General features: G+C 45.3%; 1 protein-coding gene across 1 annotated transcript in view; it reads right to left on the bottom strand.

Moving 5' to 3' along the window:
- The window catches only part of PTPRG (protein tyrosine phosphatase receptor type G), a 399,599-nt gene extending 384,943 nt beyond the window's left edge, over positions 1-14,656 (bottom strand). The window contains exon 1 of the mRNA XM_027722958.2: positions 14,077-14,656. Within this exon, the coding sequence (XP_027578759.1) occupies positions 14,077-14,161 (85 nt within the window). The 5' untranslated portion in view covers positions 14,162-14,656. The remainder of the gene's footprint in view (positions 1-14,076) is intronic.
- Positions 14,657-15,011: the final 355 nt, after the last annotated feature.

The following is a 15,011-nucleotide window of genomic DNA, read 5'->3' as shown; positions in this document are numbered from 1 at the left end:
ATTTCAGCCAAAGGAGTCACAAGACCATCTGCCTTTAATATCACCAACCAAAGAAGTTTCCTGCCATATAAAATAGCCTCATTCATTGCTTGGACAAGACTATTCTTGGGGGAAAAAAAACCCCACCAAATTTCATTTCACAGTGGTGTCTATAATCATAGATTCAGACACACGTTATGAATCCCCAGTGAGAAGTCAGTTCTACTCTACTACTACAACATCTGCTGAATATTAGTTCTAATCCACCTACTAACTGCTTTACTAATGGAAGAAACCTATTCAGGTATATAATTCCTAGGCTTAATTATTGTTATGCTAGGATTTAAAAGCAGTTGTATTCATACATAAATATATATATAGCAATACATAGCAACTTGAATGCAAAATAGCACCTTAGGAGTACTCAACAGACTTGACAGTGTTGCAGACTGATCCAAGAGCATCAGAGCATCCTCCTCACCAGTGAGATAGAAAATACCTGAGAAATCACGTCCCAGTGACTGGAAAACTGCTCCAACCACTCAGCCCCAAGGGGAAGGATGACACTACACCCTCAGCTATGCATTCAGGCACTGGGGACTCCTCCTTGCAGCTCATCTAAGGCCTGGACAGCAAACACTGTGCAAGGGTAAGGGCACAGCAAAGACAACACAGTGCTCAGGGAGGCAGCACTGCACCTCTTGCTGGCTTTTGGGTTTGCAGCAAGGAGAACAACTCAGGAACCTACATGGCAAAGACTACCAGAATTAACACAAAGGCCATTGGAACAAGTCATCAGTGGAATACAGTCAAGATTAAAGAACAAAGGAATGGCAAAGCAGCTCTGTAAAAGCATTGACAGTTCTGAATAACAGACAGTCCTTCAAACTAAGATCTTTTTGAGAGAGACTGCAAATATTAAGGACACTAACACTGTGTTATCCTTATAGTCCAGCTGAAAGATCTCTGGAGCTTTTTTTTTTTTGTTATATATCCAAACCCACAGCATTAGTTCCTTCACAACCATCTTGGCACCACTGCAGTGTCATCCTGGAAGGCAGGACAGCAGAGTCACATAATAAAACCTGAACAGGTAAGCAGGCTTCTCACACAGCACATGTGTGAGGACAGCAAGGGCAGGCAGAAAGGTCCAATTTTTGTAGATGCTGCTTGTATCAATCACAGCAGAAGCCACCAAAAGGCATCACGGGAAGCATGAGACAGTTTATCAGCTTTCCAGGGCAGACAGGACACTACCACTGGCTTTGATCCTTTATTTCAGTATTTCACAGCATTGCATGGCCCAGACAGCCAGCGGTAAGGTGTTCACCAAAACCATGTATTTCATCTCCAGCTCACCAAGAAAGAATGCTCTTAGCAAGGCCCCCACACTTCAACATCATTTCCAATGAATACAACTGAAAGTTTGCAAATCAAACTGTAAGGCCTGTGTCTCACTCAGTGTATGCAGTTTAGAAACGTGGTTTTGCAAAGAAAGAGAGCACTGCTTTATTACAGCGGGTGCTCATAGCCTCTGTTCAACTGAAAGCACAACTGTCAGGCACATTAATAATTCCATTCTGATCTTCAGCTTTTTAGCAAGTGAACTTGTTACTAATAGAGTGCAAATGAGACAAGCTTGAGTTGTTACTCTTTGACAGTGTGCATCTTACAACCCTCATCTGTCTCTGCAGACACTGCCTGCACCCAAAATGCCTGATGATGTCTCTCAAATAGAGGAGCAAATAGGGGAATGCAATCTCAAACCACAGAAATGAAGAGTCATTGATCAAGATAGCAATCAAAACTGTAAAGTGTGAAGGTGTAATCAAGAATACTGTGAAACTGTAAGACTCCTCAGGTCCAAAGAAAAAAGTTAATTTACTTCCTAAGTTGGTTTTCACCTTGAAAGCTAATTGCTGAAAGAAAAGGTCACACTGCTTAATAACATTAAACAGAGAATACAATACATGCAGATAGTGTTTGACATGAAGTATTAATTACGTTCTTGACAGAGAATCTGTTTATGCCGTGATGTATCACTCCTTGCATTGAACTATATATTGAGATTCACTTATGACAGGTGTCACTACTGTGTGGGAAAGTCACCTTTACCTTACAATCCTGGATCACTGTATAGCAGGTTTGCTCATATATTTTTCAACACAGCTGGCTTCTTGGCACATAAACATGAAATCCTGTGTGGTTTTAAGTCATTCGTTAAAAAGAAATGGTTTTCTGTTTTGATATCACATTCAAGAAATTTACACACAACTCTTACAGCGCCTTCAAGGGTGAAGGAATTATGCTCTTCATCACATCATCTACTTACTAATTATGTTTTGTTCCTACAAAACACTACTTTAGCAGTTTACTTAAGTAAACAGTCTCTTGCCTTCTCTGGGTAGCCAGATCCACCTCTTTTTGCCCTTGGTTTGCCCTCTTCCTTGATTTATAAACATAACTGAACCAAAGTAATTAGAAGCAAAAGAAAAGGTGAGAGAAAACTAAACCTGAGAAATTAAAGTAACGCATAGCTCATACCACTCAGGCACTTCAAAGGAAAGTTAAACAGGAAATGAGATTCAGACCTTCCAAAAGGTTCTTTTATTCAGAATTAAGAATTCCAGGAATTCTTAAACATTGCTGAAATTATGAGAAGCACTGAGCAAGATGACAGCAACCCAAAGAACTACCTGATAAAATACAGACTCAAGTTTCACCTGGCAGAATTTAAAACAAGATGCAGAAGAATAGAAATGCTCATATAGACACTGGCCCAACATTGCCAGATGCTGAACTCCAGAAGAGGTAGAGCAAACACCTCACCAAATGCTTCCACACACCACAGCATCTGGTCAATCCTTTCTGGAAATGCTCTTTCTGAAGACACAAATTATTTCTTCCAACCAGATACCCTCACCAGAGACAGGAAGCCTTGCCTCTGAGAACTGAACCTTCATAAACACAGAGGGCAACCACTCACAGCACCGTGTCCATCACTGTCCATTTGGGAAGCCAGTCCCGTAAACTGCTGAGGATGATTTCCTGCACCCTGTGATCAACTCACCAGAGCACCAACACATCCTCTTTTGGACACCTCATCAGAGCACTACCTTCAGATATTTCCTCTGATATTATGTTATGGTTCACCATTGCCTTACTAGGAAGCACTCACATTGCTGCAGTCTGAATTCCATGTCGAATTTGACTCAGGTCCATCATTCTTGCTGGCAATCTGCTGGCCATGGGGTAAAAGCCAGCTGACAACATGACAACAGCTTCTTACACCAATTGGTGTGATGCAGAAATATCCAAGATAAAAACTGAAGGCAGAGTGACCCAGTCTCCACTTTTTCCACTGGGAGTCCTCCCTGCAGAACATTGCCCAGAAGTGCCAGGGGAAGCCTGTGCTACTCTGCCAGTACAGGACTCCTGGGTCTCAGCATTTGCCACAGCCCCCCAGATATTTTTAAACTATTTTTAACTGCAAAGTATTCTTTACTGCATTTATTGTTCAGTGATGACTTAAAGTAAGCATTTATTTTTAAATCATATTTGATATTTTGTTAGGTACACTGGAAAATAAACCAATTCCTACATATGCAAAAATTAGAAATTAATGAGATCTGGCAATTATCTTGATGGGAAGAACAAAGTGATTTAGTTGAACATACAGAGACTTACTAAAAAAAAAAGTCTGCTCTAGTAGTTAAAAAACAAACAAAATTGCTTCTTATTGATTTTAATTTAGGTTGAAACACTAGCTGTCTCTCCAACAAAGCTAGAAATGGAAACAACTATAAATGAGTACAAGATGTGATAAGATAGACAGATTTTTAAGCAATCTAGTATAGAGATGACCTCCACTTTAGACTGTAGTTAAAATATGATATTATATGTATGGATCAATAAGTAAGTTTGCATTTGTCTCAGCTCCAAAAGCTGGAGAGCTACACGTCTTTTTTTCTTTAGCTACTCTAAAATGTTGTCCAATTAAGCTTCACTGTTTTTTTTCTTACAGATCCTCTAGATTCTAATTTACAAATAAAATCAAGAGAAGCAATTAAATGTTAAGTACTATCAGCATGTTTCCCCAAGTGATGCACATGTGCAACAGAATAGAAGTAGTCCAATCTTGATACAGAAGACCAGGTTACAAATTGAAATACATTCGTATCACCATTACTTGCAGCTTCACGCTCGGGCAAGTAACAACATCAGGCACCACACGCTGCCCGTGCCTGCACAGAGGAGGCTCCTGGACCACAAATCTCACAGGCTGCAGCAGCTCCAGATCCACTTTACTCCTCCAGCCTCCAGAGCCAGCACAGACACAGAGCAGGGGCAAACAGGGGCTTGGTGTGCACAGGAAGAGTAAGTGCAGCACAGAGCAGTGCTGGAAGGCACTTTTGGTGATGGCCATCCAGTCCATCATGTTCAAGGCTAATTAAAAGCTTGCTGGCAGACTGCCTGGTCACTCCTCTCTGCTCTCCAGGCAGCCCACACTGCCAGGGCCTGCCTGGCTCACACGGCACTCTGTCCTGAAGCACACCAGAAGTATCAGTATCGATCAAACACGATTTATGATCCTTTCAGTGTGCCAGAACTTGAGGCAATACTACCCGATAGCTATGGATCAGATCTTCTCTGTGGTTTTTGTGAAGGCTTTTATACTTGAAAGACTGGACTCTCTCTCTCCTGTAGACATACAGATCTCTCCACTTTCTCACCTACCTTCACAGACACCAGCCTCTTCCCAGACAGGACAATACTAGCTGGGGCAGAAGGGACTGTTTTTTCCTCAATTGTTGCATGATGCTAATTTGCCAAAACAGGCAGGATCAAAGTGAAAAGCTAAAAGTACCCAAGGGAGGCCACCCTAATGGAAAAAAGGGCCACAGTAACAGAGCAGATCTAGCAACCAGCTCAACAATATCCAGCAGCAGCAAAGAAACACTGTCTACCAAAGTCAGCAGCACAAGTAACAGTAAGGGGATGAGGGTATGGATGGGGGGAAAAAAAAACAACAAAAAAATTCCACCACGTTCCAAGAAATCCACTGCCTCTTAGGGGTCCCATCCAAATTGTAATCCCCACTCCAAGGTTCTGATGAACCTCATCTGTTACTCACACCAGTGTTACCACAAGGGCAACAGCTGAGGCCAGGTCACAGGCAGGTTCTGGAGCTGTGTGAAGCTTTCAGTGTATAATGCTTAACAGAAGTCAAACCCTAAAATCACCCACTTCAGATAACTCCACAACAGTTACAGGATGCACTGACTGCTACTGCCTTAAAAAATGTTGGGCTAAAAACAGAAACAAAGAAAACCACAAGAGATGATGCATCTGAGACACCAACACTGCAGATGACTTAAGCCTTTCTTTCTATTTCTAAAATTGCCATTATAGCAGCATTCAAGTCACATTAAAAAAAAAAAGAAAAGGAAAGAAGATACATTCAAAGAGTTTATTTTAGGCCACATCCACTGAACAGCAGAGTATTTTGTTCAGCACTGACTCCAATAATGATCTAGAAGTCATACTAGGCAAACAATCACCATGAGCTTCCTTGCTGTGGCAGAAAAATAGGCCACTGAAAATCCTTGGACAAACAGAAAGGGCAATAGCATTGCACATACATAATATGAATAAGACCAGTGTTCAGTTCTGATGTACACCTTTTGGGGGGGGGAGGAAGCAAATGCAAAAGAAACCCAGATTGCTACAAAAATTATTCAAGGACTGGATAAAATCCGGCGGCTTGTGGGGTTCAGGTCACTGAGTTAATTAGGACATTGTGACATGGTTTTACTGTAATGGACTCTCATGGTAACAAAATACCAGAGGGCTCTTAAAACTGGTAGAGAAAAGCCAAACAGATAAGAGACAGTTGTTAAAGTGGTTGCATATTTAGAATTTGATCTTCAGTAATTTGAACAACCAATTTTTTGGTGGCCTATTTATTTTGGTAACTACTTTATCCAAGGAAAGAAGTTAGGTATCACTTAAATTGTCAGCTGTTGACAGGAAAACTCACAAACACCTTTGCAACAGCCACAGGTTTGCTCAAAAAATTAGGTACAACGCAACAGAACAATTCCAAGGACTGATTATTATGGTAAGCACCCTCCAGAAAGCCAGAATTTTAATGGATGGACTGGACATCACTTCACCACAGGCAGAATCACACTAAGAAATGGTTTTGCATTTCACCATCCAGTAAAAGAAAAACTCTCCAAGAAGCATAAAGACAGCAGTAAAACTGTGCACCTTCGACACAAAGCCACCCTTATGGAACTGCTGAAAAGAACACACACAGTTGTATTTCAGAATAATGTCATGATGAGGTTTATGGTGCAAATCCTCACCTGCTGAAAGCTGCCACAGCAACAGCAGCATCAGTCATGCCACAACGTGCAGCAGCTGAGGACCTGCCATTACACCAAGAGAAGACATCATAGAATTTGCACAGTTTGCACCCCCAGTTTGCAAATATAACAATGAATTAATTCACAGTAAACAGAAGGGAATTGTTCTGCGATGCATAAACAATGTAGTAAGAAACAATTTAAAAAGTCACAGTTTCGGAAACTGCCGTTGCTGAGCACAAACTTTTAACACTTACTTAAATAGCTAAAACTGCACAAAGGTGTCACTTTGGAACACAAACAGTTATACAGAAGCCATATAATCTGATGCAAAACCCTTGGGCAAAGTAGGAAAAATAAACAACTCATTTTAGAACCTGAACGCTCCATTAGCAATTCTCACCAATTAAAACATGATGCAACTGCTGTCAACAGGCAAATTTCAGTTGTATTTTAAGGATGGATTTAAATACAAAATACACAAGCTACTGTACTTTAAGAATAATAATTCAACTAGCTCCAAGTAGCATGGAGGCCAACAAGAAGAGACACTCAACTGGCTCTCTCTGCCTGAATGGATGCGAAGTTTAAGAGACAGTCATGCTGCACAACCCCTCATTTCTACTTTGACTGCAGTAAATCTATACCATAATCTCCAGAAGTCTAAAAGCACCTTAGGAATCTAAATGCTAATGAAAGTCTATTGAAAATTTAATCCCTAAATTCACTTGTGATAGCAATGTAGATCTGTACCTAATTGTTTGAAAGCTACTAGATATCTTTATTGTCTTAGCTTGGCGTTTCCAGGGGGTGGGAGGGGAGGGAGGGATGGACAGACAGAAGTCTCATGCTGAGGCCCACTAAACTGAGGTTTATATAAACATGCATCCACCATAAAAATCCCTAAACTTCCCCTAAAAAACTCTTAGATAACAATGATTTATTTTGAGATGGGTATCACTAACTTTACTACCTCCTGAGATATAAAACAAATTCTTCTAAAATCCAGAAGGGAAGGAAGAAAAAAAAAAAAAACAGGAAAAAAGATTTGACAGGAGACCATTTCTAAGCACACCAAACTGACACAAAGGCAGGGACTGGTCCTCAGTGGTGCCAGGGCTACTTCACAGACATTCTTGTATTAAAGAAATGTAAGAAGGTCCAAAGAAAGTAACTGTTGAGGACCATCAGCAAGGGTCAGGACAGAACTGTTTCTACTCACCTCTGCAGTAAAAAAAACGATTTTCCGGTGCATTGGCACAACTGAACCTACCACCATTTCCTACTTATTCAGTGTTCACCTCTTCTTACAGTGAAGTTACTTTTCCACTCTGGGACAACTAACACTGGCAATCAACCAGTCTGACAAACTCCAGGGACCTCCAGGTCTAAGAATTCAGATTGTTAAAAAGCAGTAATCCAAACTGTAGATACTTTTACAGGAGCAAGAAAAGGGCAAGGCACTGCTGTGGTTAAAGCAAGTATTATAGCATTTCTTATGTCTCTTAGAAGCCTCCTACAAGGATTGAAAATGGAAAGAGTGAGGTGTGGGAAAACTGAACAACTCTCCACTTTGCCTGCAAGGAGTTATCAGACAGCTTTCCTTTCCTGTCAGCAGAATAAACTGACTCCAAACAGAAGAACTTGAACAGCACTCTGTCAGGGAGACAGGCACACTTTATTTCAAAAAAAAGAGAACAAAACGGCTGCCACAAGACCAAATAACATCCCACATTTTGCTCCTAAATACCAATGCAGCTCTTCAGGGCTCAAGGTCTCATTCATTACATTGTTGCGAGCAGAGAAAAGGATTTTTCAAAGCAGCTTTCCTAAGCTAAGCATCCAAATCTCAAAACACCTAGATTTTCTTTAGAAAGGCCTCCATGCTATGAATGCAAAGTCCCTCAAAGCAGGCACTGGACAGGATAAACATGGATCAAGCATCACCACAGCATTTATGCATAGAAGAACTGCAACACCCACATCACTTGAGATTTTATGTGTCAGTACTGCTGGCAGGCGCATGATGCGGTCAAGTTTTAAGTTCTAGAAAATGGTTCATCATTATTCAAATGACTTGATAATTAAGAACACCAGTACTTCAACTCCCAAGCATAATAAAACCACATTAAAAAAAAAAAAAGGCCACGCACCAACTGATTTTACTTTAACCATAGTTCACTTGAAGACTAATTCAAATTGCTGTAAGGTGAGCTATTCAGTGTAGTAAAAACACGTCTTACAGTGATTACATAAACTTCTTAGCCTCCTTACTGCCCTGTGTCTTCCCCCCTCCTCCAGACAAGTGGGGAGTTTATTCCCATCACTGTTTCCTCCAGCTTCCCAGCAGTAATCAGAGAAAAGGAAAGATGAAACAAGAACTGCAATATCCATGGATTATCTCAGTATCATCACTGCTGTGCTTGCAATCTGCGCCCTCATTCATCTGTTCACTTGCAGGGTGGGAAGAGATTCTGCTTAGGCCACAAATATGTGACAGCTCAAGGCATAAAGCAGGAATCTGCTGTGTCCTGGCAGCTGTGCCTCGAGGAGATGACTGTACACTGAAGGCAAGCATTTGGAGACAGGACCAGTGTAGCCCAGATTCATCCAAGAGTACACCTGTCCTCACTGAACTGGGGCGAGATCCCACTGGAGAGCTGTATGACCTGAGAGCAGCATTAAAAGAAAGAAGCCAACCTGAGTTGCCCCAGGGCAAGCACTAGCACAAGCTATTGAGTAATGGGAAAATTAACAGCAGTCGAGGATCACTTTTCTTTGATTTTTTTCCTCTAAAGGTTTATTGACACACAATTGTGAAAACCAGTTGCTTTCATCGAAAGTTACTCTCTAGTTGGGCACCTCTAACTGGCCACACCCCAAGTGCTGCTGTTTAATGTGAAAGGGTGCATTAATGTACATCTTTCTTCTCTACCTTGCTTCCAGCCCCTGCATGTCTCCACAAAACCGATCCAGCCCAATTCCACCAGGGACTATCTGGCAATCGGTGATGTCACATTCTTGCCAACCTGGTGCAAGAAGATGCAGATCCACAATTTTCACTTGGAAGAAACACCGACAGGAGTTTATCTCACAAAGAAAGGAAAACTTTGTAAAGATATTTAGACACATGAAGCAGCAAGCAGTCCCCAGAAGGGATATATAAGTCATAAATTAACCCATTTGGTGCATATCCGCATTCTCAGATGACTCCATATTTTTTAAGAGAATTTCTCTGATGAGATTCCACTTCCTAAAATACTTAATAATTGTTGTTTAGAATTAAACTTTAAGTAATGTGGCACATAAACATAAATCATCAAAATTTCATAGCACACAGGAGCAACTCTGGTCTTTAAAAATGGAAGCACAGGAACTTGGGCAAAAAGAAAAATCAGGCTCATTTTTTCATAATTTCTCTGATTAAAGTTATATATTAGCTAAAATACAGTGTTATTACTAAACCCTTAGGCTTCAGAGCACATCATGCCACATGTTCATTTGGCTGCTAAAAAGAAGCAACCAAATGCTTAGCATTTTTTCCAAGGACAGTTAAGATTAATAGTTTGAAGTCATTTCTTTAATTTAACCATGGAACTCGAACATTGAAATTGGAGTCAACTTTAATAACATTTTATTTCAGAAAACTCTAAGTATGGTAGTCCTTGAGCACTGATCATAGGATTGATAGAGTCCTCACTGTTAGCTGTCTTTTCTATAATTGGAAACAAACCCCAACTATTAAATTTGCAGAACTTGATAACGGTACAGCCAACACTTGTCCCTGCAAAGACTCAGAAACTGGGAGTGAAACCATCACTCTACTGAAATCAATAGGTGGTTTTTGGTGACTTTTACGGTACCAAGCAGGACCTATTTGTTCCACAAAGATACCCAGTGCAGATGTGGGTGGGATGGGTGAAGGACACGACATCTCTGTGCTTGACTCACAGAAGTTCCTCTCTGCTCTAAGACATCCATTTTCTGAAGAGAATCAGAAACCCTTTTATCCCCATTTCCTAGACAAAAAGAGGAGACAGGGGATGAGAGAGCAGTAATAGAAATCCTAACTCACACACATAGGAAAAAAAATCCTCCCTGCTCTTCCAAGCGAATACAGGCTTTGTAGACATTGCCAACACCCCAACAGGACTCAGGGAATTCCAGTTACCCTCAAATTGTGCTCCTTTCTTTTTTTGGATGTACTGAAATCCCTTCCTTCTGTGATGCCTCTTCTTCACTCCCCACTTTAAGGCGCCTCTCACTCTGCCTGCTAGCACAGACAGCTCCTGTGACTACTTGAAGATTTTTGAAAGCCGGGTCCAGGCCCCGCTAACCACAAACCTACTAAGAGACAGCAAAGCTCTCCCTGGAGTTTCCCCCCCCAGAAGCAAACAGCAAGCTCAGCTCTAACAGCCTGGGAAGGCTCACTTGACATTCTTTATCTGCAAGGACTCCATTAGCAACTTCCCGTAACGTAAAGCATATTTTATAACGCCACTGAAAATAAGGGATAATTAAAATGTAAGAAGTGTCATCTTCATAAAAGCCACAGGACTAAATAAAGTCTTGGAGGGCCCTCTCCTGTACGTTCCGTATTTCTCTATGTGCACAACGTACCTTCCTCTGTAAAATCTTTAATAGACAAAGCCAGTCTTCTCTGTACCTTTAAAAATATCTGAAGTAGTATTTGATTAGTTCATAAGGAAAAGCTCCTAGTATAATTTTTCCTCCAAGCAGAAGACAGTTACATGCAAAATTAACTCTCAACTCAGAACTACAAAGACTCAAAATCCAAAAACCCATTTAGGCAGTTACCAGGTCAGCAACAACTTGATTCATTACCAAAGAGCTAATCTAGACTCAAGAAAATTACTTTCATTTATGCATCTACCCTAAGAAAATGGTAGCAATTGTCACTCTTTAGATGACAAGATTGTCACAGCAACAGCTAAGAACTGCACAAATGTGTACTTTTTCCTTTACAAAAAAATATTTACCCTCTCCTGGCAAAGCACGGAGAAATCAGGTAGTAAGGATATTTTGATAACACTAATATTTATGTCTTACTGATTTTTGGTACTGTGAATTTAGATTAATGAGCAAACAGACCCCACGGAAACAACCTCTCTTACCTTATCTCGGTTTGATTTATTAAGCAATGCAATTACCAGTGACAAGCCCACAGAGAAATGCACTAAACACTTCAGAAAGAGGAAAACCTTACCCACATATTTTTTGTGCCAGAATGACTCCTTTCTCTTACTGCAACCTAAGGAACAGCAACAAAAATACCTACTTAAACAGTGAAAACCTATTACAACCCCCCTAACAAAAGAATACTGCAAAGACTTATTTTCTACATGGTTCATTTATTGTTGCTGAACAAAGAAAAGAATAGCCTTTATGTTTCCTCACAAAGTAAAGTGATTTGCAGGGGAGAAAATAAATAGTGACCTCTCTTTCATTTAAAGGGAGCGAGATATGAAGCAGATGGAAGAAAAGATGCTTGTAAATTACCACCAAAACAACAAATACCTTAGTTCTCTAATCCTCTCTAGAAAAGGCTATGAAAAGGTACCGAAACATCTGTGGTGGATACTAAATGGTTAATATCTGGCCGGGATTCCCCGCCAACACAAATTCCGATGATTTGCCATTGGATGTTGTCAGCACCAATGTCCTGTTATAGTCCACCGAGATCCTCCCTGCAGCTTTCCTGCCTCGGGCATCTCTGATGTACGGGATCAGAGTCTGGAGCGTCCCCGTTTATCACGATGTTTCGCTCACCACCCCTTGCCTGCACACACACCGGGTACTGCTGCTCTTCAGAAGGCGGCACACAGGAGCGAGCAAGTCACTGAGGTCTAACATGGTAGCTCCGTACAAAAACTAAATGCACAAAAGCCCTTCTGGAAAATAGTTTGCTTTCCAAGCAAGCCTTTTAGCCATGAACATCCCTGAAACATTCCCAAGTATTACACAGCTGTTTTACGGTTTCTGGCGTTCAAGAGTTTACCAACACACTGCAAACATCCACAGACCTACTCTGCTTGCATCCATCTTCATATTCAAACCATAATGCAAATATTATCTGGTTCAAACATTGCTGATCTAAATCAGCAAGCCGTACAATACTGTCATATTAAACCGACATCAGAGCTTGTTTTCCTGCAGCGTTCCTGGAGCCTGCCTTCTAGATGTAATTACTGTACAATATAAATCAGAACCAGAGAGAAAGGCTTCACTCCGAGCGCTGAAATTGAGAAGAAATCAATACAAAGAAGATAAATGTTTCGTCAAAAGCTGCAGAGGTATTAACCCTCTCTCCAACTTAGTTTCTTTTTGCTTCAAATCATTTTACCATGTGAGAAGGTGCTGGAAGGAACGGGAGCTCTGTATTTGGCGATGGAGAAAAGTATATTTCAGAAAGAAAAATAAAAAAAAAATAAAAAAATATGGAAACAGAAGTGGAAGTTCCTATAAAGCCTCCAGAATTTAATTCTCTCATTTCACGCTCGCACACCTGGAGGCAGCGAACAACCGGGTGTGCCTCAGGAGCCCACGCAAGGGACGGGAGGAGTTGCGGGTTGGGGGGGACGCACCTCCCTGGGGAGGGGACTCGCTCTGCCCCGGGCACCTCGCCCCGCATACACCCCCACCGCGGCCCCCCGCGCCATCACCGCTGGGAGGAAGAGGGGAGCGCAGGGGAAAGCAAACAACCCAACAAAGCCTTGGGGGTGCCAAGCCGTCCCCCCAGGGGGACCCGCGGGCCCGGCGGACACGCGCGTGTCCCGGGGACGCGCCGGGCGGAGCCCGCGCTGCGCGCCCGCGGAGGGGCGCGCGCCCCGCGGGGGCTCCCGGCGGCGCCGCAGCGCCCCTGGAGGGCGGCCCGGGAACTGCGCGGGGAGGCGGCGGGAGCGCCGAGCCCCGAGAGTTCCCCCGGGCCGGGGCCGCGCCGGGGGGGACGCGGGTCCCAACGCGGGCGAGCGCACCCCCGGCCCCCGTTAAACTCGGCCCCTGCAGCTCGATGCGGGCGAGAAGCGATGCGCGGACACCGGCCGTGCGGCGCGAAGTGGGGGGTGCACAGCGCGGCGGGAGCCGGGAGCCCCCCGCCCGGGCAGCCCCTTCTCTCGCGGGGGGTGTGCGGTGGTGGCCGCGCAGCCCCAGCCCCGCAGCGGGGCGGGCGCGCAGCCCCGCGGCCCCCCCGCCCTGCCAAGGTCAGCACGCGGCACGGCGAGACACCCACCGCGGACACGAGTGGGGCGGGGAGGGCGCGGACCAGGCACCGCGAAGTTTCTGGCGGGGGGCGCGGGGTCGGAGCGCGGAGTCCCGCTCCCCTTCGGGGCGGCGAGCGGCGGTCCCGCAGCACAAAGGGAGCTCCAGGCAGCCCCACGGAAGAAGGGCAGCGTGCGAGGAACCCCCCTCCGCCCGCCCCACGCTGCCGGGGGCTGCATTGCACCGGAGAGAGGGGACACCGCGCCGGGAGCGCGGAGCCGAGCCCGGGCACCGCTCACGGCCCCACTCGCGGGCAGCGCTGCCCGCAGCCCGGAGGGTGCTGCGGCGCGGGGAGAGACCCAGCGCTGGGGCCGCCTGGGCGAAGGGGCCCCCGCGGTTCCCCGGCGCATCCTCCGCACTCGCGGGGTGCCCCGCCGGCACCGCACCGGGGTCGCGGACACGTGTGGCGGAGGCACCAGGAGCCCCCCCAGCCGCCGCGCTCACTCACCGGGGAAGCACACCACATCATGGAGCACGGAGCTGGTGATTTTCAAGAAAAAGATCCACCAACACGGTTGCAGTAGCCTCCGCATGTCCAAAGCCGCACATCGAAAGGGGAGAGGGGCTAAAATAATTAACACGGGGGAAGGGGGGAGGGGAGGGAAAGGAGGATGAGAAGGGGAGGAAAAAAAAAAAAAAAAAAAGGAGGAAAAAAAAAAAACTTGTTGAAAATAAGTTTCTCCCCGCACCCCTTCTTCCTGCGGGAGAAAGCTGGGGGGCTCCTGCTCGCCTCCTCAACGTGGGGGGACGTTAAAAAAAAAATCCCGCAAAGCGCGGGGCAGGGGGAGGACAGCGAGGAGCGGCGGCGGGGCGCGGGGACCCCCCCGCGCGGTGTGTGCGCGGCTCAGGCGGGCAGCGGGGCGCGCCGCATGCCGCGGACCGACCGGGCGCTCACAGCCGCCTCCGCGCACGGCCGGGCGGGCGGCGGGCAGCCGGGGCCCCGGCGCGCTCCATCCTGCCGTACAGGAAGTGGCGGGCGAGCCCGGATCCTGGCGGAGACTTTAAAGCGGGGCGAGGGAGAGGAGGGAGAGAGAGAGAGGGAGCGGGAGCGCGGCGCGCTGGCGGCGAGGCGAAGCGAGGCGGCGGCGCGCCGGGCGCCCCGGCGGCGCGCCCCCGCCGCCCTTAAAGCGGCCGCGGCGGCAGGGCGGGGGCGCGCTCGTGTGCACGCGCCCCGCACCACAGCCTCTGTGTGTGTGTGTGTGTGTGTGTGTGTGTGTGTGTGTGTGTGTGTTGTATGTGTGTGTTGTATGTGTGTGTTGTATGTGTGTGTATTGGAGGGGTCGGGCTTGGGGAGCCCCGAGCCGCGGAGATCCGCCGTTTGGAATTTCGGATTCCGCTCTCACTTCCAGCGGTGTCTGTTTGGAGTTACTCGTGTCATTGTGC

Source organism: Pipra filicauda, unplaced genomic scaffold, assembly GCF_003945595.2.
Source record: "Pipra filicauda isolate LSUMZ 115617 unplaced genomic scaffold, ASM394559v2 scaffold148_size1903560_pilon, whole genome shotgun sequence".
Lineage (NCBI taxonomy): Eukaryota > Metazoa > Chordata > Aves > Passeriformes > Pipridae > Pipra > Pipra filicauda.
The sequence above is the reverse complement of the archived record's forward strand: the minus strand, read 5'-3'. Positions and strand labels throughout refer to the sequence as shown.